The sequence below is a fragment of the Rhodamnia argentea genome, chromosome 6, assembly GCF_020921035.1.
Source record: "Rhodamnia argentea isolate NSW1041297 chromosome 6, ASM2092103v1, whole genome shotgun sequence".
Taxonomy (NCBI): Eukaryota; Viridiplantae; Streptophyta; class Magnoliopsida; order Myrtales; family Myrtaceae; genus Rhodamnia; species Rhodamnia argentea.
In genome coordinates this window covers 22,216,896-22,243,257 of record NC_063155.1, presented here as the reverse complement: position 1 = coordinate 22,243,257, position 26,362 = coordinate 22,216,896, and the positions used below count along the sequence as shown (strand labels likewise).

The 26,362-nt window shown below is 43.2% G+C and overlaps 5 protein-coding genes and 1 long non-coding RNA gene across 13 annotated transcripts in view; 2 read left to right on the top strand and 4 right to left on the bottom strand.

Moving 5' to 3' along the window:
- Positions 1 to 24,392, top strand: part of LOC115734510 (non-specific lipid transfer protein GPI-anchored 12-like) — a 31,264-nt gene extending 6,872 nt beyond the window's left edge. Inside the window, exons 3-6 of one of the 2 annotated variants that reach the window (XM_030665339.2) lie at positions 2,425 to 2,432; positions 22,523 to 22,926; positions 23,805 to 23,864; positions 24,135 to 24,392. In XM_030665339.2, coding sequence (XP_030521199.2) covers positions 2,425 to 2,432; positions 22,523 to 22,926; positions 23,805 to 23,864; positions 24,135 to 24,259 — 597 coding nt within the window. In that variant the 3' untranslated portion in view covers positions 24,260 to 24,392. Of the gene's footprint in view, positions 1 to 2,424; positions 2,433 to 22,522; positions 22,974 to 23,010; positions 23,107 to 23,804; positions 23,865 to 24,134 lie in introns of those variants that run through there. The other variant, XM_048280078.1, reaches the window with a different exon arrangement.
- On the bottom strand, positions 2,693 to 5,500 carry LOC115734509. Its single transcript, XM_030665338.2, has 3 exons — positions 5,066 to 5,500; positions 3,685 to 4,012; positions 2,693 to 3,256 (listed from the first exon to the last, which is right to left on the bottom strand). Exons 1-3 carry the CDS (start codon positions 5,211 to 5,213, stop codon positions 3,046 to 3,048), a joined length of 687 nt encoding a protein of 228 aa, XP_030521198.1. The 5' UTR covers positions 5,214 to 5,500; the 3' UTR covers positions 2,693 to 3,045.
- LOC115734511 (60S ribosomal protein L30-like) lies at positions 6,276 to 8,524 on the bottom strand. Its single transcript, XM_030665340.2, has 5 exons — positions 8,355 to 8,524; positions 8,055 to 8,160; positions 7,265 to 7,366; positions 6,647 to 6,715; positions 6,276 to 6,551 (listed from the first exon to the last, which is right to left on the bottom strand). The coding sequence occupies exons 1-5, from the start codon at positions 8,373 to 8,375 to the stop codon at positions 6,511 to 6,513; spliced, it is 339 nt and encodes a 112-aa protein (XP_030521200.1). The 5' UTR covers positions 8,376 to 8,524; the 3' UTR covers positions 6,276 to 6,510.
- LOC115734507 (protein FAR1-RELATED SEQUENCE 3-like) lies at positions 12,102 to 18,387 on the bottom strand. Of its 7 annotated transcripts, XR_004014665.2 has the most exons (7): positions 18,224 to 18,387; positions 14,950 to 17,266; positions 14,753 to 14,842; positions 14,378 to 14,527; positions 12,750 to 12,866; positions 12,327 to 12,478; positions 12,102 to 12,195 (listed from the first exon to the last, which is right to left on the bottom strand). XR_004014665.2 is itself a non-coding variant. In XM_030665333.2 (6 exons), the coding sequence occupies exons 2-6, from the start codon at positions 17,170 to 17,172 to the stop codon at positions 12,434 to 12,436; spliced, it is 2,625 nt and encodes an 874-aa protein (XP_030521193.1). In that variant the 5' UTR covers positions 17,173 to 17,266; positions 18,224 to 18,387; the 3' UTR covers positions 12,102 to 12,433. The 7 variants fall into 7 exon arrangements, 4 of the variants coding, with proteins under 4 accessions (XP_030521193.1, XP_048136028.1, XP_048136029.1 ...); XM_030665333.2 differs by having other exon boundaries at positions 12,102 to 12,478; XM_048280071.1 differs by having other exon boundaries at positions 12,102 to 12,478; positions 18,235 to 18,362.
- On the bottom strand, positions 13,043 to 13,856 carry LOC125315389. Its single transcript, XR_007198634.1, has 2 exons — positions 13,179 to 13,856; positions 13,043 to 13,147 (listed from the first exon to the last, which is right to left on the bottom strand). It is a non-coding gene; the product is annotated as an uncharacterized LOC125315389 (long non-coding RNA).
- A 155-nt stretch (positions 24,393 to 24,547) lies between the features above and the next one.
- LOC115734559 (geranylgeranyl diphosphate reductase, chloroplastic-like) lies at positions 24,548 to 26,298 on the top strand. The gene is made up of 2 exons (XM_048280076.1): positions 24,548 to 26,123; positions 26,175 to 26,298. The coding sequence occupies exon 1, from the start codon at positions 24,706 to 24,708 to the stop codon at positions 26,068 to 26,070; it is 1,365 nt and encodes a 454-aa protein (XP_048136033.1). The 5' UTR covers positions 24,548 to 24,705; the 3' UTR covers positions 26,071 to 26,123; positions 26,175 to 26,298.
- The last annotated feature ends 64 nt before the right edge of the window (positions 26,299 to 26,362 follow it).

Sequence of the window (26,362 nt, the reverse complement as noted above, 5' to 3'; positions counted from 1 at the left end):
AACGAGGCGAGTGAATCTTTTTCATTGCACATTTCATTCGTTGATTAAGGTTGTCTTTTTTTTTATTGTTTTTTTCCTATTTTTCTCCACGGCTTTATGATGTCGGACGACCTATCTTTCCACGACCCTTTTCATCTGCCCTTCTCTCTCTCTCTCTCTCTCTCTCTCTCTCTATCAAAGCTTTTGAAACCAGTTTTGGATCGGGGGAAATTCACGAGATGAACGCAGCTTTTTTTGCCGGAATGGATGAGCTTTTCGGGAGAAATCAAAGCGGCGGGTGAGAAATTCTCTGGTCCACCGCAGGAATCATTAAGCAGAAGAAAATGAAATTTGTAATTGACATTGACACGACACATTTGGCAGATTCTCTCCCCCTCTTTCCACGTCATCGGAGAATATGGCAATTTTTTTTTGGCCATGTAGAGGATATGGCAAATTGAAAAGTATGTGCCATTTCATGACGTCGTGGGAAAGATTCTCATGCACTTTGGTCACTCCCTACATAGTCTCAAAGCACCTACGGATGGTAGAGGCGAGCGACGATGGTTCGACGGGCCGGCGAAAGGTCGCCGTCCTTTATGTTCACTCAGTGCTCGGCGTAATTTTAGTAAGCGCATTTCGTGTAAACCTTTTACATCCAAATCGAATCGGTTTCGTTCCATCCAAAGCCAAATCAAGACGAACGAGGCACGATTCATTAGAAATGAATGTTAATGGAAAATCCCTATGGTATGCGAGCGTGCCCGAACGAAGTATTGCATGGAAAGATGACCGGGTCGATTGATTTCTAATAGTTTTGACAGTAATATCACGACAATGACGTTGACAAAAGCATGATGGCTGGTGGCGAACCACGCTTACTTTTATATCTCGGAAAGAAGATTCGTCCACATGGGTTTGGCAAGTTGTCTTGCTCGACCACTTCCATTTTCTAGTCTATTTTTCACGTAGATGTGAACCCCTACGCGGGAAGGGTTGTACCCGACCGGTATCGAATGCTTTAAATGAAATCGGGTAATTGTTTAACAAGTCCTTAACCTAGAGGTCAATTTAGTTCCGAATTTTTTAATTTCGTCAATTTAGTCTTGAACATTTTGATGATTTGACCAATTTATAGCCTAAACCTTTTGAGACTTTGTCGGTGTAATCATTTCAGCTAATTTTGATCGAAAGCCATTAACGTGACGGTCGCGTCACGTCGGGCGGCCGACATCCGCACCGGCCAAGTATCAAAAGCGGCGGGAAGAACTGCATCAGAAAATCGTCAAAAAGTGTAGGACTGTATTGACCGCCGTACTAAAAGATTTAGTACTCGTCGGACAATTTTCTCAAATGAAATAGTTGATAACATTTGATGGTATGGTGTTGGTCGGAATGCCTAGGGAAATTTGATCACATCACCTATAAATCCTTGTGAAGTTTTTAGCTTCCGACGTCGTATGCCTCTTGCAATTGATAATTTGGTTTTGTGTGTGTGTGGTGTGGGGGCGGTGGGGGTAGGGGTGGGGGAAGTGAAATGTAAGTGAAAAGGCGAAGGAAGCTACGAGATAAATCTAAAAGTGGTCAGAGATGGAAAGCCGCTTACGATTAAAGAATTTTGAGGATGCATGTGATCTGAGTAGGATCCAAGCGGAAAAGGGAGAGAGAGAGAGAGAACCGCCCTGTCAGTAGAAAGCGTCGCTTGTCCGGTTTTTTAACCTCCTTAATTTATTTTATGAGCGTTAAGTGGAATCTTGTAGGCGTACGGAACAAGGGGCATCATCATTCCGAAAGGGAACGGCTAATTTCAGCAAGACTCCAACGTTAAATTAGGTCTGACTGATGCATCAGGCGAGTATTTTATTTCTCGCTAATGTTGTCACTAATTTTTTCTTGTTCTTTTGTTATACAATCGTATAAAATTTCGAGGAGTCGTTGTCGTCTTCTTCTCCTCTCTCTCTCTCTCTCTCTCTCTAGCACTGTAGGTAAACCCACCTGCCTATGAATCTCGGCCCATGTCCTTGACTTGCTGTTCAATTTAAGAGAAGCAACCATTCGTGAGTAATGCGAGATTCGAAACATGATCGACCGACTCCCAGACTAGAGGGTTTCTCGATGTAATTTCTCCACGAATGATTCGGTACGGACGGCTCTATATAAGAATTCTAATCTCCTGCGTGTAGAGAGAGAGAGAGGCATTGACCAAAAGGCATTCGGGGTACAAAGGAGTGTGGGATTAGCAACTCGAAATGTACGTCTATGTCGGTAAACTTTCGTCTTTCGGGGAACCGACCAAGATCAGCTCACTTTTGCCTTTTGTCCTTCAGCTAAAGAATCCAACCTACAAGCTGGCTTGCAAGCAGACTAGCAAAAGAAAGAAAATCATCTGCATCGTCATGATTTTTCCGTTCAGAAGAATGATTCGACTTTGTACATTTTCTCAAGCTCTCTCTCTTCGAAAGGGACTCGTGTGCCAATTTTGCAATATCATTCGGACAAGCAGAGAATTTAAGTACTTCTTCGGTTCTTCAGGCAGTAGAGGAGGGCCGTGGGAGGAACCAACCGGAGATGATCATTCTATCTAGATCATCAGCTGTATTTGTCGAAATCGGATGCGCTTCTGCCAGTTAATATTGAAAGTATTGCATGTGTGTAATAGTCGTGCCAAGTAATGCCTACCTGACAATTTCTTTCTTCCCCTAAATCACTACCATAAGCAAGAAATCATTTGGTTTACGTAACAGAACAAGTGGGACATATACATGCAACCCATTGTTCAATACGCAATCCAGTCGAACCAAATCCCGCCGTAGCAATTGGAAAAGGCAATTGAAGTTACACTTGGCTTCACTAGTATTATCACTTGAAAGAACATGGCACATGGACGTAACTAGTATTTCCCCTCCTCCCGAAAAGAAGGCACTTGAACGATTCCGGAAGGCGAGGGGAAATCAGTCTCCTAACTAGCTTGTGCCAGAACAAGCAGCAGTACAGGAGCAGGGTACAGAAACATTTTCTACACATTGCCAAATTGCAACGACATGCACAGAAAAAACGGAAAAAAAATCAGAAACCAATGACTTTCCTATGCACATGCTGTCCTCCAGAACCCACATCGGCATCATGATCGTGATGATGAAAAATGAGAGTTAAAATTCCAACCAAGCACAGAACTGAGCCTACAAGAAGCTTGTCATACCGCTCCACCCAGTGGAATTTCAGCTGGCTAGCTCCATAAAACGAGAGAGCCACCAATGAGGTCATCACCGTTATGGTGCTGCAAATCCAAATACATTACCAACAACCAGCAGTTAATCATCACTCTCCCAGATGGGGGATTAAAAAAACGAGAAAAAAGAGATTTCTACCCCAAGATACTGGCAATCTAAATCAGCCAAAAAAAAAAAAAGATATTGGCAATCTTATGATATAAAATGTCGTCAATCATCTGAATGCCAGACGATTGAATAAGCTACCGTCAGTATTCACACAGATGCACTGAAAAAAGCAAACTGACAAAAATGTAAGGCAACACCAAAGATTGTGTCACATAATTTTCAGGTTTAAGTCTCAACACCAAACATATAAAAAATTTTCTGTTTTTACTTCATAACTATTGCAGAGACCAGTTAGGTACTCTACTATCACCTCACCATTGTCAAAGGATTTAGATAAAAAATGCGAGAATTCTATGTCCAGTAATACCTGAAGAGCAGCACTACGATGGCAAGTACCATCATGGAGGACGAGTTTCCCACAGCAAGAAACACAGGAAGTGTGGTCGCACATGGAGATAGTGCTGGTACAAGAACCAGACCGGCAACAGCCATTTTCTCCATAGGTTGGTTGTGTGAATGACTGTGACCACCCTTTCCAGAAAGAAACAACAAGACGTAGCTACCACCGAGAATTACAAGCAAAAGAGAAGCAAGTTTATGGACTGTTTCTTCGCCAGCAATCGTATTTGCCATTGTAATAGCAGTGATGCCAAGAAGTGAAGTAGAAATTACATGCAAAACTGCCCCAAATGCAGCTGCAAGAGAAACAAGATTCGTTATAAGAACTACCAGCACCGTAGCAGCCTAAGCAACTATCATGTCAATAGCAAACTAGACGAGACTGAACCATGTTACAACATTTTTCAAACACCTGACATTTGTTGCTAAGAAGAACCCTTGATTCACATAACAAGAACCTTCCTGGGGGAGATTACCTCTTGCGAAACTTTCCATTTATTACCGGGCAGCCACCTAACAACTAGGCTGTTCCAGTATGCAAGAATACTATTCGCAGATTTGGTATTGGTAACCTTACACAACATTCTTAATCACAAAGCAAATCGCCGCAAATTCTGCAAGAAAGAGTGTCATAACATTCTAGATTTGTCTGCTTATCTTCACCATCAACATTCCCTTTTCAGGTTTTCCTTTCCCACGCGAAAATTCGACCATACGACCTTAGAGCCTAACCTTTTCCTATCCAAGTAGAAAATCCAAACCAAGTTCCCTCTCCATTTTTTCTTTCTTATCTCCAACAGAAACAATTCAACCACTCACTTCAAAAGAAGAACCAAGAGCCCATTAACCGTCTTCTTTGCAGCCTAAAAATGCAGTGCATTTCCTCTACGTATGTTCAGACATTCACATCTTCCTTAAAAGCAAAGCAGCAGAAGAGAAGCAAGAGAGAGAGAGAGAGAGAGAGAGAGATCGCGACGAATCTATCCCCATCCTTCACTGTGCATCTGGCACGTTCTCAAGAACGATCGATTTGGACAAGATAATAGATCCGCCATAAATCTCACCGCCATGCACAAGAATTCAACATGAAACCACAACCCAAACACGCAAGAGTAGATAAGCCTCAAGTAAGTGCCATCGGAACAGCAATAGTGACCAGAAATTGGAAAACAGCGAACTGGTGTAAGAGCTAAACAAGACTCTCTAACGCTTCTGCATCTACCAGCAACGAACTCAAACACAACCGCACGCGACATGAATCGGAATCAGGAACAGAGATCCGCGAGCAACGCGCGAACAAAAGACTCGCGAACGAAAATGGAGACACGGAGAGAGGAGATAAGACATACTGACGAGTAGAGTACGGGAGAGGTTCCACTTCTGGGCGCGGCCGACGATGGAGAAAGGGAGCCAGTGCGTGGGGATGAAGGAATGCAGGAGTGACACCGTCGCGATCCCGCCGATCGTCGACAGATCCTCGGCGCTGAAGCCTTCCATCCGATGCCCCTTTCCCCCGATTCTCCGAGATCGCTAAACGCGGAGAGTATGGAATCGCGATTGGGTCGCGGAATCGTAATGGAGTTGTTGCATCCGAGATGGGACGGGACCACAGTTCGAGCGCATGTGATAAACGACGGTAGATGTGACAGACGAGAGCGAGGCGGAGATCTATCGGAGCCGTCAGCTGCTCATTTTGCACTCCAACACGAGGAGAACGAGACAGTTCGTGTGGAGGTTCGCGACTTTTTTTTTTTTTGGAACTTCCACAGGAACAAGCAAAGGGGGTTTCGAAGAAGAAAGAGAACAGCGAGAGAGAATGAAACTGGACAAGTTATGCTCGTATGGGCCTCCGTCCGCGTTCATGGCCCGTATCGTGAAACGGGGCACGTCACGAGCGAGGAGGGATAAGTGATAACAAGTGCCGGTTGAGCAGCAACCGTGTTGCTGTTCCGTGCTCGAGACGGGGACTCCAACATCGGCTTCGGCGAGCTATAACTGCCATCACTAAGAAACCTACCGTTTGACGGGATCTAGGCTAGATAGTAACTGTGTTCCATGCTTGAGGCCCGGCCTTCCAATGTCAGAAGGGGGCAACCTATTACTGCCAGAAACAAGAGACCGATCGCCATGGCGACAACCAACATTTGGCAGGGCCAATATGAACCGAGACAGAGGAACTCTCAGTGCTAAAGGTGAGGAAATTGCACCAACAAAGCAGGCCGGAGCTTATGTCCCGATTTCTGCCCCGTTCATGTTGCATTGGTGAAGTAGACCTAATAAAAGAAAATGACCCAAGGTAAACCACCTTTAAATGAAATTAGTACTTAACAAATATTCATCGCCTTTCCTACCTCAAACGCCCGCATTCGAAGAACCAGCACCACATTTCAGGGATTGCTGATTCTAACATCGAGAATTGACCTCACAGAGATGGAAAATGGCATTCAATACCCTTAGCGAATTAAGATTATTGATACAAGAACACACCTTAACTTGACGAGGTCCTGCACGGGCCAATTACTAGGTGACGGTAACTTCCGTGTATAAAAAGGTCATGGCTGATCCAGAACTCTTAGATGATAATAATAATAATAAAGAGATCAATTGGTTCGTCCGTAAAACTCATTTAGACGCAATCCAACATCGACACATAAAAAAGCTACAAAAAGCTTCTCGGGTTTTACAATCAAACTTCTCTGATAAACATAAGAGCTCATCTGAATAAATGGAAACGCAATGCCCAGCTGAGCAAAGAAATGAAAAATCTAAAGTGACATCTAAGCATTCAAAAATCTCAATGCTCGCCAGGCATGCTCTTGATGATGTCAGAGTCACCTGAAAATCACGGTTTGTTCTCCGTCAAACCAGGTTATGTAAATCATAGAACCACAGCGGCACTATTAACCAACAGGAAGCGACCATCAACTTACCCGGGTCAATAATGCTAAGGCAGCATACCCTAAAGTATTTTCCACAGGCAGTGCCGAGGTCTACATTGTCTGATACAGCAAAGCAAGGCTTGTTCAGAAAAAATTATCAGAAGGCATGTTGAACACATTAAACAGCAGCAGTAATGTGATAATGGTCATTGCTCCTAAATAACTTGTCCATCTCTTAAAGAGGGATTCGACAGTCATCAAATTGTCTTGTTCTTGCTTTTAATTGCTAACATGCGAAACTGAACACTTCCATTCAGGTATAAAGCCTTCGCAGGAAGCATGGCGATGGCAAACAAAGATGAACCCAAGAAATGAGCGACACTCATTTACCAGCCAAAATTGTATGAAACAGACATGATCAGCATACTGCACTCAATAAGCAACCAATATCCACGACCATGTCAACCATTGAAGATAAATCTAGACAATTTAGTTCACGGGGTGAAATTGTAACCATACATACAAATCATAGCCATAAGTACTCACGAGCAAGATGCAAAAGAATACAACACACTCTCATCCATTATTTAAAGTGACTTTCGAAAGTGCCAGTGTCTCAACATGAGTACAAAGACAAGATAAGAGCAGCCTCTGAGGGAAAAGCCTTACTTCCATTGTAGTGATGCACTCCGACCTTGGCCAACATAGCATAGTACTCTATCTCGGACTTCCGAAGAGGAGGGCAGTTGTTAGCAATGATGACCAGCTTACCTGACAATCAACTTAGCTTTACATCACCAGCTCTAAATCCATAGAAAAGGCAAATGTAAAATTTCCCAAATTTAAGGGTCTGTTAGTTTCGAGAAAATAAATGATTTGAAAAACATTTTTTGAAAAATGGTCACTTGTATCTCTTGAAATAATTAATTAATAAAAAATATTTTCATTATCAATGACAGTTTAGGCCAAAACATTTTCTTTGACCCTGACATATTTTGCGTTAATTCATTTTCATATCGTAAGTTACGCAAGCGATGTTTTTCGGAAAATATTTTCCAAATCATTCATTCTCCTCAAAATAAACGGAGCCTAAACGCCATCATCTACCACTGAAATTAGCCTAAGCTAGTCAATTCACCCGGGTAATATGACTGTGAAATCTAGATCACCATGCTGTGCTACCCACAGCATTCAATCTCAAAACTATTCTAAATCATCAAATGAGGCAACAACAATTAGTATTGATGCACATATTGGGCTGTTACTAATGATTTCGTTGCTCAAACTCGTTATGCAGGTCCAGCAATTTTGCTTCTTGACACATAACAAAAGCCATTCACACGCTAATCATCCACCGTCTACAAAGAATCCCTACTCAGCACCACGGAGTCTCTCTTCAATAACTTAGGCAATCGCCATTAACATCCAAAACTCATTGATCTCCACAATGGAAACGCACCTTTGGAGTTCCTCAGAGTCTTGAGGACGGTCTTGTACCCCAACGTGTACTTCCCGCTCTTCATGACGAGAGCGAGCCTGTTGTTGATGCTCTCATGAGTCTTCTTCTGAGGATTCACAGATCAAACATCGCAGCACAAGAATCAACTTCCACCTCAAGCTCAAACACAGCGGGCATTACTCCGGCGAACAAAAAACCAAGCAAACTAACAGAAATGGTCCCCTTTCTCCCCAGTACGAACCGGTGACAGAGAGAGAGGAAATATGAAGTTTAACGGACAGAGAGAGAGAGAGTTATTACGGTCTTCTTCGCGGCCACCATGGTTGAACGGTTAGGGATCCGATCGGAGATTGAGGCTGGAGCACCGAGTCCAGTCCACCGCAAGCAAAAGCTTCGAGTATGAAGGAGAAGAGGGTGTTTATAACGCGAAGGAATTAGGGTTTGAACGGTGTTTTCCCTCTGTTTGTCTACGCAGATAGTGCGTGTTTGGAAACAGGGTTACGTGACCTGACCAAGGCTGTGCTGATCGTGGGCCGGTTTAGTGGACTTGGTATAAATGGTATGACAGATCCATAATTGTATGGCCCATCGACTCAATCCCATGTTTTTTAAATGGTTAAGTACAGATTTAGTCATCTAAAACTCCGTTTGTTTCGCGGAAAATATGATTTTTTCGAAAAATATTTTCCGGGACGTCATTTTCCAGGAAAATGACTTCCTTTTCCAGTGTTTGGCAAAAACTTGAAAATGTTTCAAAAAATGTTTTCCGCCGTTTGGTAAGGAAAATTTGTCTTATTTTTTTCTTTAAAATAGACTCTGGTGGTCACTTCTTTTAAAGTCTCCTCTCTCTCTCTCTCAGCTCTCATTTCTAGAGATAGAGAGAGAAATCCGAAAGAGATAGGCGTTGCGCATAATATAATCCCCCGCACCGAGCAATAGGGATTTTGATTTTGGAGCGCACGCAAAGCACGCCATTGATGCTGCAGAGGAAGCGTGAGGCGACGGTGCTCGAAGCTCTGGCGCCGTCTCGGCTCGCAATGCTGTTGGCGTTCACTGGGAAGTAGGTGGTCCCCGTCGATTGCGTCGCGGAGGTCTCGCGGCGTCTCCCGGAGGCCACCCTCGGCGGCGACTCGGAATTGGCCGTCGAGTGCCTCGCCGACCCGCTCGTCAACGTCAACTACGTCGTAAAATCCCACTCTCAACACGCTTCAATTTTTTTTTCCTTAAATTTTTTGTAAAATTTCTCTACATGAACTCCACACAATATGGTGTAACAACAAGAAGACGACGATACCAAAACTGGGAAAAAAAGGATGATAAAGATGTCCTCAACAAAATCGTGAAGCGTTCACGTTATGGGACGGCGGGATCTCGAAATGCCAGAGCCTCCCCATGCGCTCCACCTTGTACTTCATGCGCGGGAACTCCTCCGCGCACGCCCTCTCCACCCGCCGGTTCACGTCGTGCGGGAACACGTGCGTCACCCCCTCCCCCACCCGCCTCCTCGCCATCACCGCCGCCGTGAATATCGGCCCCATCCTCCCCGGCGCCTCCATGGCGAGTCCGCCTCCGAGGTCCGCGTGGAGCACGAGGAGTTCGATACGGACGTCATAGCTCTGCTCCTCGCTATAACTTTCCTTGCTCGAGGCCGGCGACGCCAGGCCTCACCTGGCCAACCACCGGCCATGGCCATGGCCGGCGACCAGTCGAGGGAGAAGAAGGAATATTAAAAAAAATAAAAAAGACGAAAAAAGGAAAAAAAATAAAGAAAGTAATTAAAAAATAAATTTTATCCGAAAAATAAAATTGAAAAAATAAATAAAAAAAAGAAAAGAAAGCAAAAAAATAATTAAAAAGAAAAAATAGTTGAAAGAGAGGAAGAATGAAAAGTGTGGAAAATGTTTTCCTCTTCTCAAAATGAGGAAATCATTTTCCTTAGTTTTAGAAGGTTTTTTTGTTGACTGGAAAATATTTTCCGTTGACCGCTAATTTTCCGCCCCCCAAACACCAGAAATTGGGGAAAATGTTTTTCGGAAAAATATTTTCCGTGAAACAAACGGAGCCTAACTTTTAGCGTTTTCCAATCGTCCCCTTTCCCTTTCCCTTTCCCGCCCCCCTAAAAAAATAAAAAATAAAAAATCGTTCCCTTACTTTTATTTTAGGAAAAATTCACAAAAAAAAAAAGCCTAAAATGCCTTTATTTTCTCAAATAAGAGTCCGAAATGGTCCTTGTTTTAAATAAAGCTCCGAAGTGCCCTCATTGTCTCAAATAAGGATATAAAGTGGATATTATTTCAAATAAGAGCCTAAAGTGACATCATCAATCTCAGAAAAGGGCCTGAGTCACCGGTAATAGGGCATTTTAGTCCTTTATTAAATTTTTTTTATTTTTTTTATTTTTTTAGTTTTAAAAAAAAACTTAAAAAAAAGGATGAAAACACAAGCGGGAGGGCTTGTGGCCACCACCCCACCGGTGGTGGGGTCAAGGCTTTGGCCGGGTCGACGACCACTCTTGCCTCGTGTTTTTCTTTTTTTTTTAGTTTTTTAATTTTTAATTTAATTTAACTAAAAATTAAGTTAAAAGTGTATTTTGACAAAAATATCCCCGATCGATCGGAATTTTTAGCGAGCCGGCGAGGTGAGACTCTTCTTTGAAACAGTCATGGCCACTTCAAGCTCTTTGTTTGAGACAATGAGGGCACTCCAAGCCCTTTGTTTGATACAATGACCAATTTAGGCCTTTATTTGAAAAAATGAGAACATTTGGAGTCCTTATTTGAATTTTTTTAAAAATTTTTACAATTAAGTCCTGTAACTTTTTGGATTTGGGCAATTTGGTTCTCTAAGCTTCATTTTGTGCAATCGAATCGTCTAATTTTCCTGATATGCACAATGAAGAAATTTGTTCACTCCCCATGACCAATAATGTGAAATTAAGATCTTTTATTTCCTATTTTTCCCGTCTGTGTTTTGCTCATTTGGCGCCTAGTTAGTATCAAGTGTCATTTTTCCAGACATAAACACTGCCACATCATTATTTGATTTGACAATTTAGTTAGAGTGGTCGATCGAAGGATTTGATTTCACAAATTGAGAAAATTGAAAGACTTGATTGTACAAAATAAAACTTAAAAGGATCAAATCCAACAACTCCTAAAAATTAGTGAATTTAATTGAGTAAAATAAAAATGATAACCACCAAATGACACCAATTATTCATCGAAGTGCTTTGCATCGTTCCTCTTCCTATTTGACTCAAACACGTTCAAAAGAGTCGAGACATTTCCATTTTTTTTTTGACACAGACAAAGTTATGAAAAACTTTTGAAATTATTTCAATATTGGACCTTGGACATAACATAATCCTGAGTCGAGTCGAATCTCTTTAGTAAGATATTTTATCCTATGGTAACATCCTCTGAAAACTTTTTGTTATCTAGTTAGCTATACACCAATTTATCTCATTCCTCTTCTATGACCTCCATGCGACTGTAGTGATCATTTTGAAACACATTTCAATCCAGCTTGTGATATTTTGAGTCATAAATTTTAGGACTTGTTCTTGACACCCCCCCTCCCCCCAAAAAAAACCCCCAACACCACAACCACACACCCACACAACAACCCCCAAAAATAAAAATAAAAATAGGACTTGTTTCTTCATGGCTCCTTGATTTTGTATTGCCCAATAAGAGATGGCATTTCAGAAATTCACGCTTCATGAGATTTCAGTAATCATCGTTTTGCATGTTGTGATCATGGAGGAGAACGGGGTGCCATTTGCAAGAACCTAAACCCTGATAATCAACTTGAAACCACAGGAACAGCCTCAAGAACAACAGAGAAAAGATTCTTACCATGGACAAAAAGGGAGATGGGAAAAGTGAATCCTTTGTGCATCAGAACTTAGCATGACAGGTTCCACTCTATTCTATGCAGTCTGAGCTCTCTCCCTGGCATGAAGATTGGGATAACAAGAAAAAAGCCATTGCAGTCTCATTGCCCAGCACTAAATTCTGCCCACTCCAAATTAAATTGGGAAATATGTGACAACCCCAACATGCAAACAACTAACTCCAACCCTCGGATCATATACGTTACAGGGTCCCTGAGGAATGCCCAAATTGTGCACTCTTCAAAGCTTTGGTATAGGGAAAAACAAAACAAAACAAAATAAAAATAAAAAAAGAAGAAGAAAACTAGCTACATTTACAAAAATGCAAAATTTACAAGGTTTCAATCGAAACCGAACTAGAAGAGAGAAGGCCATACCCAACTTGATGGGAGTGACTGAGCGCTGGATGAACAAACTTTGCCACTGCTGAATCACAACAGTGAGATGCCTAGCTAAGTAAAAGAAAATTCACAACTTCAACTATTCACTTCCGCTGCTTTTTCACCGGGGTGTCAGACTGGGGCTCGACCTATCACAATCCATATTGAGAAGGGATCAATAACACATACATATATGATGAGATATCTGGCTGCACATTCACTGAAATCGTCTCGGATAAATGTTTCAATATCCATATTCATTTGCTTGCAAAAAGCAACAGCGTGATGATATGCTTAAGGAATAATTGTAGCGTCGTATCTACTTTAAACATGAGGATCAACTGCGTTAAGAAGTTTGTGGTCCTGCAATTTTGGTAATTCAAACAGTGATCCTTCCAAAAAAGAAATTGAAAAGCTTACATCATTTGACAGTTGCTCGCGTATATAAGCCATAGATCTTAACATGGCACCCAATGTATCGCGAGACACTTGAAATTTAACCTCCGACTCTCCTGATGTTGTCTCTGTATCTTGGAGCTAAAAACAACAAAAACAAGTTTGTTAAGCAATTGATCGACCCGTTGAGCAATAGATCTAAGTGTGATTGACATAAACAAGGTCGTCATACACAGATAATAACCGTAGATATAAACAGTACAGTCTCAATAAGATGTGACAACAGAAGAAAATGAAACTTCTGCAATTCTCTGTTCCCCTCAGATAAGTACCAGATTGCTTAGTTCCACTCCACATTTGAAGACTATTTTATCAACGATGAGAATATTCTCCACCAAGTTACCAGTAGTTGGTTCCTTGACCTCAATAATGGGACTTATGTGAATTTATGACATCAGCAATGATGGCTATGTGACTGGAGATCCCATGAAGTAGGTTCATCATAATAAGTCACTTGTTGACACTGTAGCACCAATGACATGTTATTGGCGCTAAACTGCATACTAGGGTAATGTATTTCATCTCCCTTATGGGTGGTGTATTTATTTACAGAGTGCACTTGATGAAGTCACTCGCATGAGTGTGAAGTGAGGCTGCTCCCATGAGATTCATGGCTGAATCCTAGAGCACTCATGATTACTGAGTGCACACGCGGCCAATTAACACAAATCCACATTGAAAAGCAGAATTTGTGGAGGTATAATATGATTATCGATAACTCTAACTGACAAAATGAATCATTGGTTCATAGAAGCTATAAGTTCTCCATTGGTTCAATAGGTTATGTCTTATTTTTCCTATCTGGTTCACAGTCCAAAAGAAACTAGATTCGAAGCATAACGCTCCAGTGTGAGACTAGCAAACTTCATTTCTCTCTATTCATAAATCCTGGAGGATTGTTGTATGGAGATAGCTATTTCAAAAGGCTCATTTATTTCTTTTAACTGAAATTTTTTGGTGGTACATTTCTTGGCAGTGGAAATCAAGCAAATGAACCATGAACAAAGTCAAAAAATTTGCATCATAAGAAGCAAATTTGAGGTGGTGGTAAAGTGCAAGCAAGCTGAGAATTTGTACACGAGAGGTGGCCAAATCCGAGAAGGATGTTAGCTTGAGAAGCCAGCTAGCACCAAATGCAATCAACATGGTCATTGGCGGCATCTTGAACCATAAGAAGCAACATTTTGGTCATGAAGGCCTGTAGTATACATGGGTGCGTTTTCGCTATATAGTTCTCTTCAGAAGTCACACAAGCATATTTAGTTTAAAAAATAAGCTCAAGTGCTTAAAGAGAGAGATTTGTTGTATGTAAATAGAGAAGTGCACGTTATGTAGGTGGCCTGTTGTATCCTACAGTATAGCCGCAACACAGTCCGAATTTGTGAAGGCTGAAATCTATCCTTGAGAACAGTGTTTGCACGCCTCAGTCACATGTTTTCTACATTTTCTATTTGGAAATTCTCAAAATTTTTCGTATGGATTTCAATGATAAGACCACCCTGAAGGAACAAAGTATTCTTCAATCATTTTAACAGCTAAATTGGAAGATCTATTGACTAAATCGTTCGATGCAGGAGGAAAAAATTAAATACCTTCAAATTGATCACAGCAACCCTGTTATCCGGCGTTGAGAGCTGCTCACTTATGTATGCCATTGATCTCAACATGGGCTCTAGTGTTACTCTTGAAAGCTGAAACTTAACCTCAGCTTCTGCTGTTGGACTTCTGCTGTAATCTTGCAACTGCATTGCTTAAGAGAAAATACTTAAGTAAGATAACATCTGAAAGAAAACAAAGTAACAAACAAGACAAATAAATCAAATATAATCATACGTAATACAGCGATAACAAAATATATGTGCCAATCATTGAAAGTTTACTGTGGGGTAATAATATCCATACATTTTGACTGATAAAACAATATTTTCCCCTGGATTTTAGAGTTTTAAGCTAAATTAAGTGCATACCTTTAAGTTTATGATGGCCACCCTATTCTCTGGCGTTGAATTCTTGTTCTCCATCACCCAAGTCATTGACTTGAGACAAGGAAGAACCGCCTATCAAGATAAGGCAGGCAAAAGAAAACCGAGATCAAGGACTCAGTAGTTGGTTCTATTATCATAGAGAAAACAAATCAATAAAACGACATAGTTTTTTGTCTCACCATGTTTTCCGCATGAACGTCATCCCGATGAAGAGACAAGGGGCCCATGCGAGGTAGATTCAAATCAGAAACATTCTGAGTTGGAGCACTAGCATCGTTAAGGTTAAACCTTCTCGTCACCTCATCTTGCCTTGGCCAAAGCAAAGGGGTCATGTCTGAGGATGATGAGCTCTTACGGTCATCATAACCACCTCCACCAATCTGAGAGGCTGGGGGAGGAACTCTAGCAACATTCTTCTTCACCGCAGAAATTTTTCTCCCGCCTTCTTTAAGGGCATTCATTGCTGCATTATACGTCTCTGAAGCTATTGCACCTTCTTCTGCATATTTCAAGGCTTCCCGACATAAGTTATTATACTTTACGGTTAAAGATTCGTGTCCCTGAAGTTCACTAACGCGATCATCTAGACAAGTCTTGGCATTCCGGGTCCACCGTTTCATAATGTAATGGGATGGCAATGTAAGAACATTTGACACCGTGAAGACAGTCAAAACATGCCTACACAGAATGCCTGAGTACTGAAACATTTGGCAACTGCAATTTGCCCTCATTTCAGAATGGTTCAATGTGACAATATATGCCTTGCTGTCATCTTCAAACTTTGCGACTCTAAAAGTGCTCGTTATCCCGTCGCCCTCTATTCTATTTGCAGTATAAACAAAGGTTTCGACCAACTCTTCTTGAAATTTAGCAAACACTTTCCTTGTGTACAGATTTGCAGCCTGTTTCTCCATGGGTGATGGTGTTCTTAGTACTGGTGAGGTGCATATAGTATCGAAATCTGCCTCTATTTCCTTTTCAAGCCAGTTCTCAAAAGCTCTTTCATACTGCCGGAAGAACATGGGTAATGTCGTCTGTTGATTAACATAACCATCAAAGAAGGCACTATCAATTCCTTGATTTGGAGAAATAGCACCGAAAAAGGAATCACGGAAGTACACCGGAACCCACTGTGCACGAGCATTATATATTGACTGAAGCCAGTCATTTCTCCTAAGGTCATATTTGTCAAGAATTGAGTTCCATGAAGATTCAAATTCATCGATGGTTTCGGTCATGTTGATACAATTATACAGTTCCAACTGGAAATTTGGATGTGCATGACACACGTGAGCCAACCTCTCCTCGCCTTCTCTTAAAACGTGCCACTTACTAATACAGTGGCGGGCTCCAGGAAAGACTTTAGAAACTGCAGTCTGTATAACCCTGTCTTGGTTGGTGATTATGGAGACTGGAGGACGATCACCCATTGCAGTAAGAAAAGTCTTGAAAAGCCATATAAAAGAAGCCTCGGAATCATCTAGCAGCAGTGCACAACCAAATAAGATGGTCTGGTCATGATGATTCACGCCTGTGAACGGAGCAAATGGCACTCTATACTGATATACTCGATACATCGTGTCCAGTGAAACTACATCTCCAAAATGACTGTAAGCGGACCTTGACCTTGCATCAGCCCAGAAAACATTGCCCATGTGATTCTCTTCGTCAAGTTGAATTGCATAGAAGAAACCCGGATTTTCAGCCTGCATCTTCTTAAAATAGTCCAACAGGTTCTGAGCATCCCTCCCTAAGGTTCTCTTTTGACTAGATGGTTTGACAACATGATTAACAGTCCCAGCATTCTTAACGGGACGATTTAATTCGACACTTGGCGAACTTGTAGATCCATGATTAACCTCACGATTACCATCCATGGACACATACATAACACCACTAGGAACTACTGTTGTCCCTCGGAAATTATCAGCCATGTTTTTTGTTGCACCAGCAAAATGCCGGCGAGGTCGAAGATGGTGCACTTTACTAGGACTAACCATAGCATGGTTATGCTCCTTTACAAATTTTGTCAAGACCCATTTGAATTGACCTTTCAACTCGATTCTAATCATAGCACTGCAACTATCCACAGATTTTCTTTTCAAGCCATCTCTGGCACATACAAACTCCCGCGCAACAACTACTCCTCCAAGCTTAGACTGGCTGGATGGACCAACCTTGGAGCTAAATCCTTCTCGTCTAGCATATTCATCATAAAAGGTCTTGGCAGCATCTTCAGAGTCGAATTCCATACCCACGTGGGGCTCGCCCAACCCATTCTCATCATGAACTGTTGAGTTTTCGACATTACTATGATCAGCTTCATTTGTTTCAACATCAGCCTCGTCTACCCCTGCAGCATGCCCCACACCATCTTGCACTTCAATCATGCCAACCTCCATTGAAATTCACATATATTCCCAAGGTAACCGATCCATTGATTAGCAGCCAAACTTTATAGCAGTGTCCTGCATGGTATCCAGGAGCTTGTACAATCTGCGCAAATAAAGGAATGCTACATCACAAAGTAGCATATCCAAAACCAACAGTCTAATTGCCAAGAAATCAGAAGGCAATTCCCAATTGCACATCGCCTAAGATCTTGTTATGCTATAAAACAGAAGGAAAAGAACAGATAATGTTCGCTAAAGTTTTAAGTGGCAACCAAACCATAGCTTGCCAAAATATATTGTATACAACCTTCAGAAGAAGTTATCATTGTCACTATCAATTTCGTCCATCATAGAACCTAAAAGAGGATGTTACATGGAAGAATTACAAGGCTAGTACCAATTAATCAGCTGTATATGATCAGAAAAATGAGATCTAGCAGCTTTATCCACCCACGATTAAGAAAATCCCACGACTGGCCTGGAATGAACCTTCTCAATTGAATATATGTCAATGATCACCGCATATCGTGAAAAATGAAAGAGAGTTCAAGTTATCATGAGAAATCAACAGTAAAATTTCAAGTCGTACTTCGATCGACCAACAAAGGATAAAGCCTCCAATAAAAGCTTCCAAGAGACAGGTGCTTTCAGCTAATTAAGCCAGCCCAAAAAAAAGCCGGCAGGACAGAACCATGATCCCACTATGATCCACGGAATCACAATAAGCAAACTCCAATACGGCCAACAAACAAAAGGCACTGCCTCACGGTCTAAGCACACATGTCCTTAGTCAAATGGTTCCGATTCAAAACACGCTCGGAAGTCCCACATTCAGTATACTAGTGACCAGGACATACTAAACAAGCAACAAAGTACGCGGATGCACGACGCTTTCTCAGCTCGGAGAACCGCGAGGCCACCGAGACAGCCAACTAAAGCTCAAGGCTTCATCCAAACCAAGCCATGATGTCCCCTCGGGATCCACAAGTGATCAAGCACTAACTACGGTACGTGAACGAAGAAAGCGCGAGCGAGTATTGAGTACGCAATCGCAAAGTACCTGAAAATTACGTTTGGATTCACGCTTTCCCTTGGAAATTTTTTTTTTTTCTTTCTAGGGTTTCTGGTCCAGCACCGGCCGATTTGCAGAGCTCGACGGGGAACGAGGCGAGCGAGCGAGCGAGAGAGAGTGCGAGTCCGATGGATGCATTCCAGATGACATTAAGTGGACTCGCGTGTTCTCTGCCGCTAGATTTGGATCAGATGGTTCGTGTTCGTTCGCAACTGGAAATCACTTCGACTCCATCGGGAAGGACCCCGTGGGCCCCGCGAGTTGCGAGTGCTGTGTGATACATGTCGGTTCTCAGCTTGAACCTCGTAGCCTCAATCATTTGCGATTTTTATTGCTCTCAATGCTCGGTGGCAAAAAAAAAAAAAAATCAAAAATCAAAATAAATGGCCAGTCAAAAAATCTCAGCTCCATTTAAAATTATTAATTCAAAGAAAAGAATCATCTCCTTATATTTTGATTTTTGATTCGGATCCCATAGTCTGTGACTCGAATTTGAAAATTTGACATTGAAAATCAAGTCAAGACACTTTAACCAATTTGAGTTTGGATGATGAAATTTGTCAATTTCCATCCACTAAATTAACGGAACACGGCAAACTTGACATAGTGCACGAGAATAGGCGATTGGGAAAAAAAAAAGTTTAGATTTTTGAGGATACATCGGAAATTTATAAATGATTGGATCACCATTCAATGTGTATATGAAATGAGTAGAAGATAGTGCAAATGACATAATGCGACAGTTAAATGGGGAAATTACCAAGAAAGTCCTAAACATATTACAATTATGTTAATTCAGTTCTAAACATTTTACAACATTTTTCGCTTTTTGCCAATTCAATTATAATCCTTTTACAACATTTTCCTTTTCTTTTCTTTACTCTTTCCTCTAAACATGTGACGCCCTCGCTGGCCCTAAGTTTAAAAATAAAAGTAAAGAAATGAAAAAAAAAAATATAAAAAAGCAACAAAATATTGCGATATTATTAAAAATTATTCACGTCATCTTCGTCACGCTACATCGGCCGTGTCACATCAGCGCCGATCGCGCCAAGTCAACGATTTCGGATCAAAATTGGTCGGATGGGCTAAATTGACACAAATGAAAAATGTTTAGGAATAAATTGAAAAAAAAAAAGATTCGAGATCGAATTGACACTATTACAATAGGCTTAGAATTTTTTTTTTTGCAATTTTTTCAGAATTAAATAGGATGTGCTGGTCAATTACTAAATTGCTCCCTAAACGAACGGTGGTGCCCCCTTTTTTTGGGATTTTTTTTTTTTTTTTGGCAAATCCCATTCGATCAGCAGCATATAAAAGTCGAGCAGAGCATCCATTCAAATGATGACCTCCAATAAGAGCACCTACGTCTTTAGTGGTCGTAGTCCAATCCCACATCAAATATGTTATCCTCAATTTTGTTTATTGACATCCGGAGATCAGTGGGACTAAGAACCGAATGATGGCCGACGAGTGATGACGCGCGAGTAACGTCACTTCGTCTTTTTTCTGCCTAAAGTTTTTTTTTTTTTTTTTGTTAGATTACACAAATGGTCCATGTTAATGGATTCTCGGGTCACGCGACCCGCGCGAAGGTCGCTCTAAACTGCCCATTTCCGTCCAACTCCTTCATCTTTGCGAACTCAAAATTTGCATAGGAGGTGAACAGTCGTGATGATAAAATCAAAATATGAAATTATACGTGGGGTAATTTGTGAAAAGAAAAATCATTTACCTTTGGGACCAGCCTTCTAAAAATGGTAAAAACCTAAGGCATGACCTATCTTGGACTTTGAACTTTGTTACCGCCTTCTAAACGTGCTGAAAACCTAAGTCGAGAACTGTCTTTTTATTTCAAAGAATGACCTAATTAAAGACATTTTTGTCATTTTCTCTTTCATTTTTTTTATTTTTCCTTTTACATTTCTTTTATTTTTCCTTCATTTTCACCAGGAAGTAAGGAAAAAAAAAAAAAAAAAAAAGCAAATGACGAAAATGCTCTTGATCATGCTCTTTTTTAAAGCAAATAAGGTACTTCAAATTTTTATTTGAAATATGAGTCCGGATCGATATTCGAGAAAGGAAGACATTTCAAGCATTTATTCGAAATATAACAAGAGCAATTTAGGGAGGAGGAATGGCTATTAAAAATACTTTTAAGATATATCTTTCGTTCATTCATACTTTCTAAAAAATACAAGCGATCGATTTTTGAAATATAAACGGACCTTCCATGAGGCAGCTAATGGAAAACCCAGCATCTAAAGCGGCAACTTGTAAGGTGAAGGGCGAATGGACCCCAGCCGAATGCGGTTCCAGCGCGGGAGTCGCCCCAAATCAAACGTAGACCCCACAATTGGAGGCAGACGATAAGCTAAAGAGGAGCAAAGAGCATGTGCACTTGTAGGGAACGACATGTTACAACAGATGCGAGCTCCGAACCCCTGCACCAGCTGGTCCATTACTCATCTCCTCAACCTTCAACGCGTCGGCGCCCAACCCAACCCCACATTAAGACCGGGACATTCTCGGTTGGGGGGGCCCACTCCCACCCACATCATGGAAGCATGGCGTTTCCACCTCGCTCGCGATGCTGCCGAGTTAAATTTTGTTTAACGCGGCCAGAGGCGAGGAGGGTCGGCGAGGTAGACCTCACCGGCCTCCGGCGGAGCTCGCCCTCGCCGACCACTGGCGAAGCCTGGAGAGACGCGACCTCGCTGGCCTATCAAGAAGCTCGCCTTTGCCCGCCATCACAATGATAAAAACTGAAAACCGACCCACCGAGCTTTCTTCTCTCGATGGTTTACTTCACATGCTTCGTCTCCCAGCGTAGCTGAGCTGCGAATCCCATTCCCATGGAAGTGTGGTCACCAGAATTTAGTTTTCATTTCAAGCAGAAAAGATTCTCCACGGCTCGAAGCATTCACACTTAGTGGGACGGCGCCCTTTCTTAGTCTCATCCGCAATGAAAACGCACGTAATTCGACACGACAAACCTCCGCCGGATTCATCAATCCCACGCCTTCGGACCCGATCCCTTTTTGTGCACGACACGGCACGCTTTTAAAACTCGCGATGAACGTACGGTGTCTCCACCTGAATCTCCTGTCCTCGCAAATTGCCCTCTTCACGCAAATGAATTCCGTGTTCACCAAAATCCACAGGCCAAAACGAATAGGCATCATTATAGACAAAATCAGAAAGGAATAGTAGCGCAAATGATTCCTCCAATTTTGGTTCAATGTATGATGCCGTCTTTGAACTTTTAATTCATTGAAGTTTTTAAATTTTTATCCAGTGTGTAACGTCGTCCCTAAACCGTTAATTTATTTAATGTGGTCCTTGAACCATTAGTAGACATTCAATGTAATCTCTAGACTACATAAAAATGTTTAAAATTTTATGGACTATATTTAATATTTATCAGTTCATAGATCATATTGAATAAATTAATTATTCACAGACAATGTCACACATTGGACCAAAGATAAAAAATCACATTACACGATTTAAAAATTTAGAGACATTTTCACGTTGGATCATAATTCAAAAACCATTTCACACAACACCCTTTTAAACTTTTGATTGACTTGAATCGCTCGTCCTTGCAAATTACTCGTGCTGAGCAAAAAAAAAAAAAAAACGTGTTCATCAAAACCCACAAATCTAAAACGTATAGGAATCATTACATAGAGAGGGATAATAGTATACACGATCCATGAATTTTGATCAAAGTTGCTATGTCGTCTTTGACTTTTTAATTTGTGCAATGTGATCGATAAATTTTAGTTTAATATGTAACATCGTCCATAAACTTTAATTTGTGTAATATGATCCATGAACTATTAGTAGATATTCAATGTAATCTCTAAACTACATAAAAATGTTTAAAAGTTCTAAGGCTACATTTAACATTTACCAATAGGCCACAGATCATATATAACATATTGAATATTTAGGACAATGTTACATACCGGACAAAAGTTTAAAAATGACACCGCACAAATTAAAAGTTCAGAAATGGTATTTCACATCCAATCGAAAGCCACAAATTATTTTTGTCATTTTCTTGAGCGGAAAAGAGCATAACGTGCATTTACACGAGGACGCTGGTCCGAGCGCCAGCTGGAGGTGGTGGTGGTTGAGTCCATTTATTATTTTTCGACTCATAAGAAAAAAATGGAATTTCAATTCTGCCTTTTACCATTTCATTTAACACTCGGCTCTTATAACCCCGTTCCCGCACCCAATCCACCTACACTTTCTCCATTTTCTCTTCACGGACTCCCTCTCCCGGCACTCTCCGATACACCCCTTCTCTTCCATCGCAGGGATGGCCAAGACGCATGCCGCCGCCGCCGCCGTTCTAGCGGCCGTCCTCCTGGCGACGGTATGCAGCGCTTCGGCGCAGATGCCGGCGGCGGCTCCCGGGCCGGCGGTGGACGAATGCCTCAACAACCTGCTGAACGTGTCGGACTGCCTGACTTACGTGGAGGCAGGGAGCAATCTGACGGCGCCGGAGAAACCGTGCTGCGGGGAGCTCGCCAGCCTGGTGGACAACCACCCCATCTGCCTGTGCGACCTGCTCAGCAAGGGCAGCAGCTACGGCTTCAATATCGACGTCAACCGGGCTCTCAAGCTCCCCTCCGTCTGCAATGTGGTCACCCCGCCGCTCAGCACGTGCGCAGGTGCGTCGCCGGAGCCGAGACATCGGCTCCGGCTTCCATTCCCATGTCCCCGTTGCATCTGTAAATCGGGCAAAGTTTTAAATCCCTCTGTTTCAAACGCGAGACAGGACAAAACAGAGTGATAGAATAGAAACCCCATCAGATCACAGCCTCCGACATCTCTGAACGAAGAATGCTCCCGCACGATCCTCGCACCAGTCGAGGAACGTAATTTTTTTTTGGAACGAGGAACGTAATTTTTTTTTTTTGGTAAGGAACGAGGAACGTAATTTTTTTTTCCTTGAAAAACGAATTTTCCGCAGTGACTTTCTGGAATTATTTGTCATAACATAACGTTTCTTCCCATTTTCTGCATGACTACCAAAGATAGCATGTTAGATCTATCGAGGAAGATAGAGTTTTGGAGACTTGCTCTGTTCTGGGAGATGAATTCGATCTATTTGTTAAACATGGAAAGAGTTAACTCACGAAAGATTAAAAAACATAAACTTTAAATATTTTCTTCGCATGTTTTAGTGGTTACGGTTGGATTGGATTGGATGCGGACGACGCCGCATCACGTTACTTTCCACCGGACCCGAGAACACGCGAAAGCGAGGCTGCCGAGTTTCCTCTTTGGCCTCAGCACATGATGCTCTGCATTTATTTCCTCACCGGCCTTCGCCCCACCTAAACCACGCATCTATTACGCATCTGTACGGACACATGAAGACGGTTTGATCTGTTCCCAACGCGGACCGTTGCAAAACATGGTTTCTTCGAGGACAAATTGACTGCTGATTTGGTCTGACGACGGGTGTGATTGCTCTGAACGGCCGGTCGAGATCACGATTCGAATGAGTTTTTGACGTGGTTTTCGGCATCTTTTTGTTTTGCAGCAGTGGGAATTCCGGTCGGGGCTCCAATGGCGAGCGAAGGGCCTTCGGGTATGACACCAGGTACTTGCTCTTTTCTTTCGGGGTACGCCTTTTCGAGTGAGAAATTGATCATCGAACAGACACGTTCTAGGACACTAGAGACAACGAGCCAAGGTTCAAATTATCTCGAAACGATGGCCCGTTGTTCTAAAGTTCAATGTGTCATGAGTTAGATTTCGTGTTATTAGATAGTTAATTAGACATTTTATTGGACGACCTTCAAGTTAGATATGCTGGGCGTTGCTGTAATTGGGACACGCTCTTTCTAATAATGGAAAAATCGAAACGCAGGTTCTCTTCCGCCTTCTGCCATCGCCGCTTCTCCGACGCCCGGGAACACAGGCGGCCGGGCTTCATGGAGCACCCTGCTTTTAGTCACCAGTGTAGGCGCCGCGATCCTCCCTGTGTTCTTCTGATTCTAGCCGGAGGAATTTTCTTTACAGATTCTTGCTCGCGATTTCATGATTGTATCGGACACTTAGCCATGTATTAACGTTCGGATTCGTGGTGACTTGCAAATAATAATTTCCGTCGTGTGATTTCATTGAAGGCTTGATCATGATGATTGGGTTTGCATCTCGTCTGCTACTGCTAGTGCCTGCCTATTCCAGAGAGAAATCAGAAAAAGCTTGTATTTTAAAAATAACAATATTCTGCTAACCGCAAAAAGAGTCCGACAAGAATAACGTTGTGAAGAGTGAAGACCGCCTCGTTCGGCAACATTTTCTTTGTCTGTCCCTTTCAGTTTTCTCACTAAGCACGGCTCTCTAAGTTATTTCCGATTTTGCCCTTGCTCCTCTTCACTAATCCAGTCGGCGCTCACTCTCTAATCTAAACCCTAGCCAAAACCCCCATCCCATCAATGGCTTCCCAATCTCTTCACTACCATTTCACCTCCCTCCACCTCCACAACCAACAACCGCGCAAGACCCCGACGAACCCTTCCCCACGCCCCTTCACCATCGCCGCCTTGAAGAACCGGCCCCTCCCTGGCCGCAAGCTCCGCGCTGCGGTCATCGGCGGTGGACCCGCCGGATCCTCCGCCGCCGAGTCCTTGTCCTCCGGCGGCGTGGAGACCTTCCTCTTCGAGCGCAGCCCCTCCGCCGCCAAGCCTTGCGGTGGTGCCATCCCCCTCTGCATGCTCGACGAGTTCGACCTCCCGTCCAGTCTCGTCGACCGCCGCGTCACCGAGATGAAGATTATCTCGCCGTCGAACCTCACCGTCGACTTCGGCAAGACCCTGAGGCCGCACGAGTTCATCGCCATGCTCCGCCGCGAGGTCCTCGACTCCTTCCTCCGCGCGCGTGCGGAGTCCCGTGGCGCGGAGCTCATCACCGGCCTCGTGACGGATCTGGAACTCCCTCGCTCCTCTGCCTCGCCGTACGTCGTACACTACACGAGCGGCGGCTCGAAACGGAGCCTCGCCGTCGACGTCGTGGTGGGGGCCGACGGCGCCAACAGCCGCGTCGCAAAGTCCATCGGCGCCGGACACTACTCGTATGCCATCGCGTTCCAGGAGAGGATCAGGCTCCCGGACGAGAAAATGAAATACTACGAGAACCTGGCCGAGATGTATTTGGGAGACGACGTGTCGCCGGACTTCTACGCCTGGGTCTTCCCGAAGTGCGACCACGTGGCGGTCGGGACCGGCACGGTCCGGTCCAAGCGCGAGATCAGGGCCTACCAGAGGGGGATCAGGGAGCGAGTGAGGCCGAAGATCGAGGGCGGAGAGGTCATCAAGGTGGAGGCCCACCCGATCCCGGAGCACCCGCGGCCGGTCCGGGTCAGGGGACGGGTGGCGCTCGTCGGAGACGCGGCGGGCTACGTGACGAAGTGCTCCGGCGAGGGGATCTACTTCGCGGCGAAATCGGGGAGGATGTGCGGGGAAGGTATCGTGAGGGCGTCGGAAGGAGGGGCGAGAATGGTGGGCGAGGAGGACTTGAGGAGAGAGTACTTGAGAGAGTGGGACGACAGGTACGTGGCCACGTATCGGGTGCTGGATCTGCTGGAGAAGGTGTTCTACGGGAGCAACTGGGGGAGGGAGGCGATGGTGGAGCTGTGCGGGGGCGAGTACGTGCAGAGAGTGTCGCTGGAGAGCTACATGTACAAGAGGTTGGTGGAGGGCGACCGGTGGGAGGACGTGAAGATGGCGGCGAACACGGCGGCGACCTTGGTCAGGTGCAAGATAATGGGCCGCGAAATGCGGCGTCTGAAGGCGGCCGCGTAGTCGGAAGGAGGAGGAGATGGTGTTTCATCTCTTCTTTTAGTTCACTGGTTCCTCCAGTTTCCCCGACGATCATCTCTTATGAAGAAGCTTCGCACTATTAACAAAACAACTTCGGAAATTAGTTTGGGCAAAAAATGTGGGGAAGTTGAGAAGATCAATGGAAGTGACCAAGGTCTTAAAGTTAACATGCGGCTGAAAAAATGTTCTTTTACTGTTTTATCCCTTCGATTTTGTGTGCTAAAATAAATGCAAATATGAGCGTTTTATCGGGAAAGAAGAAGGAAATGGGCGG

Coding starts and splice junctions, on each gene's coding strand:
- LOC115734509 (XM_030665338.2), bottom strand. CDS start 5,213: ATGGAAGGCTTCAGCGCCGAGGATCTGTCGACGATCGGCGGGATCGCG. Junction 4,013..5,065: donor CTCCCGTACTCTACTCGTCA/GTATGTCTTATC, acceptor TTTCTCTTGCAG/CTGCATTTGGGGCAGTTTTG. Junction 3,257..3,684: donor ATCGTAGTGCTGCTCTTCAG/GTATTACTGGAC, acceptor TTGGATTTGCAG/CACCATAACGGTGATGACCT.
- LOC115734511 (XM_030665340.2), bottom strand. CDS start 8,375: ATGGTGGCCGCGAAGAAGACC. Junction 8,161..8,354: donor TGGTGGCCGCGAAGAAGACC/GTAATAACTCTC, acceptor GTGAATCCTCAG/AAGAAGACTCATGAGAGCAT. Junction 6,716..7,264: donor AGTGCATCACTACAATGGAA/GTAAGGCTTTTC, acceptor TTGCTGTATCAG/ACAATGTAGACCTCGGCACT.
- LOC115734507 (XM_030665333.2), bottom strand. CDS start 17,172: ATGGAGGTTGGCATGATTGAAGTGCAAGATGGTGTGGGGCATGCTGCA. Junction 14,843..14,949: donor ACGTTCATGCGGAAAACATG/GTGAGACAAAAA, acceptor TTATCTTGATAG/GCGGTTCTTCCTTGTCTCAA. Junction 12,479..12,749: donor GCGAGCAACTGTCAAATGAT/GTAAGCTTTTCA, acceptor GGATTGTGATAG/GTCGAGCCCCAGTCTGACAC.
- LOC115734559 (XM_048280076.1), top strand. CDS start 24,706: ATGGCTTCCCAATCTCTTCACTACCATTTCACCTCCCTCCACCTCCAC.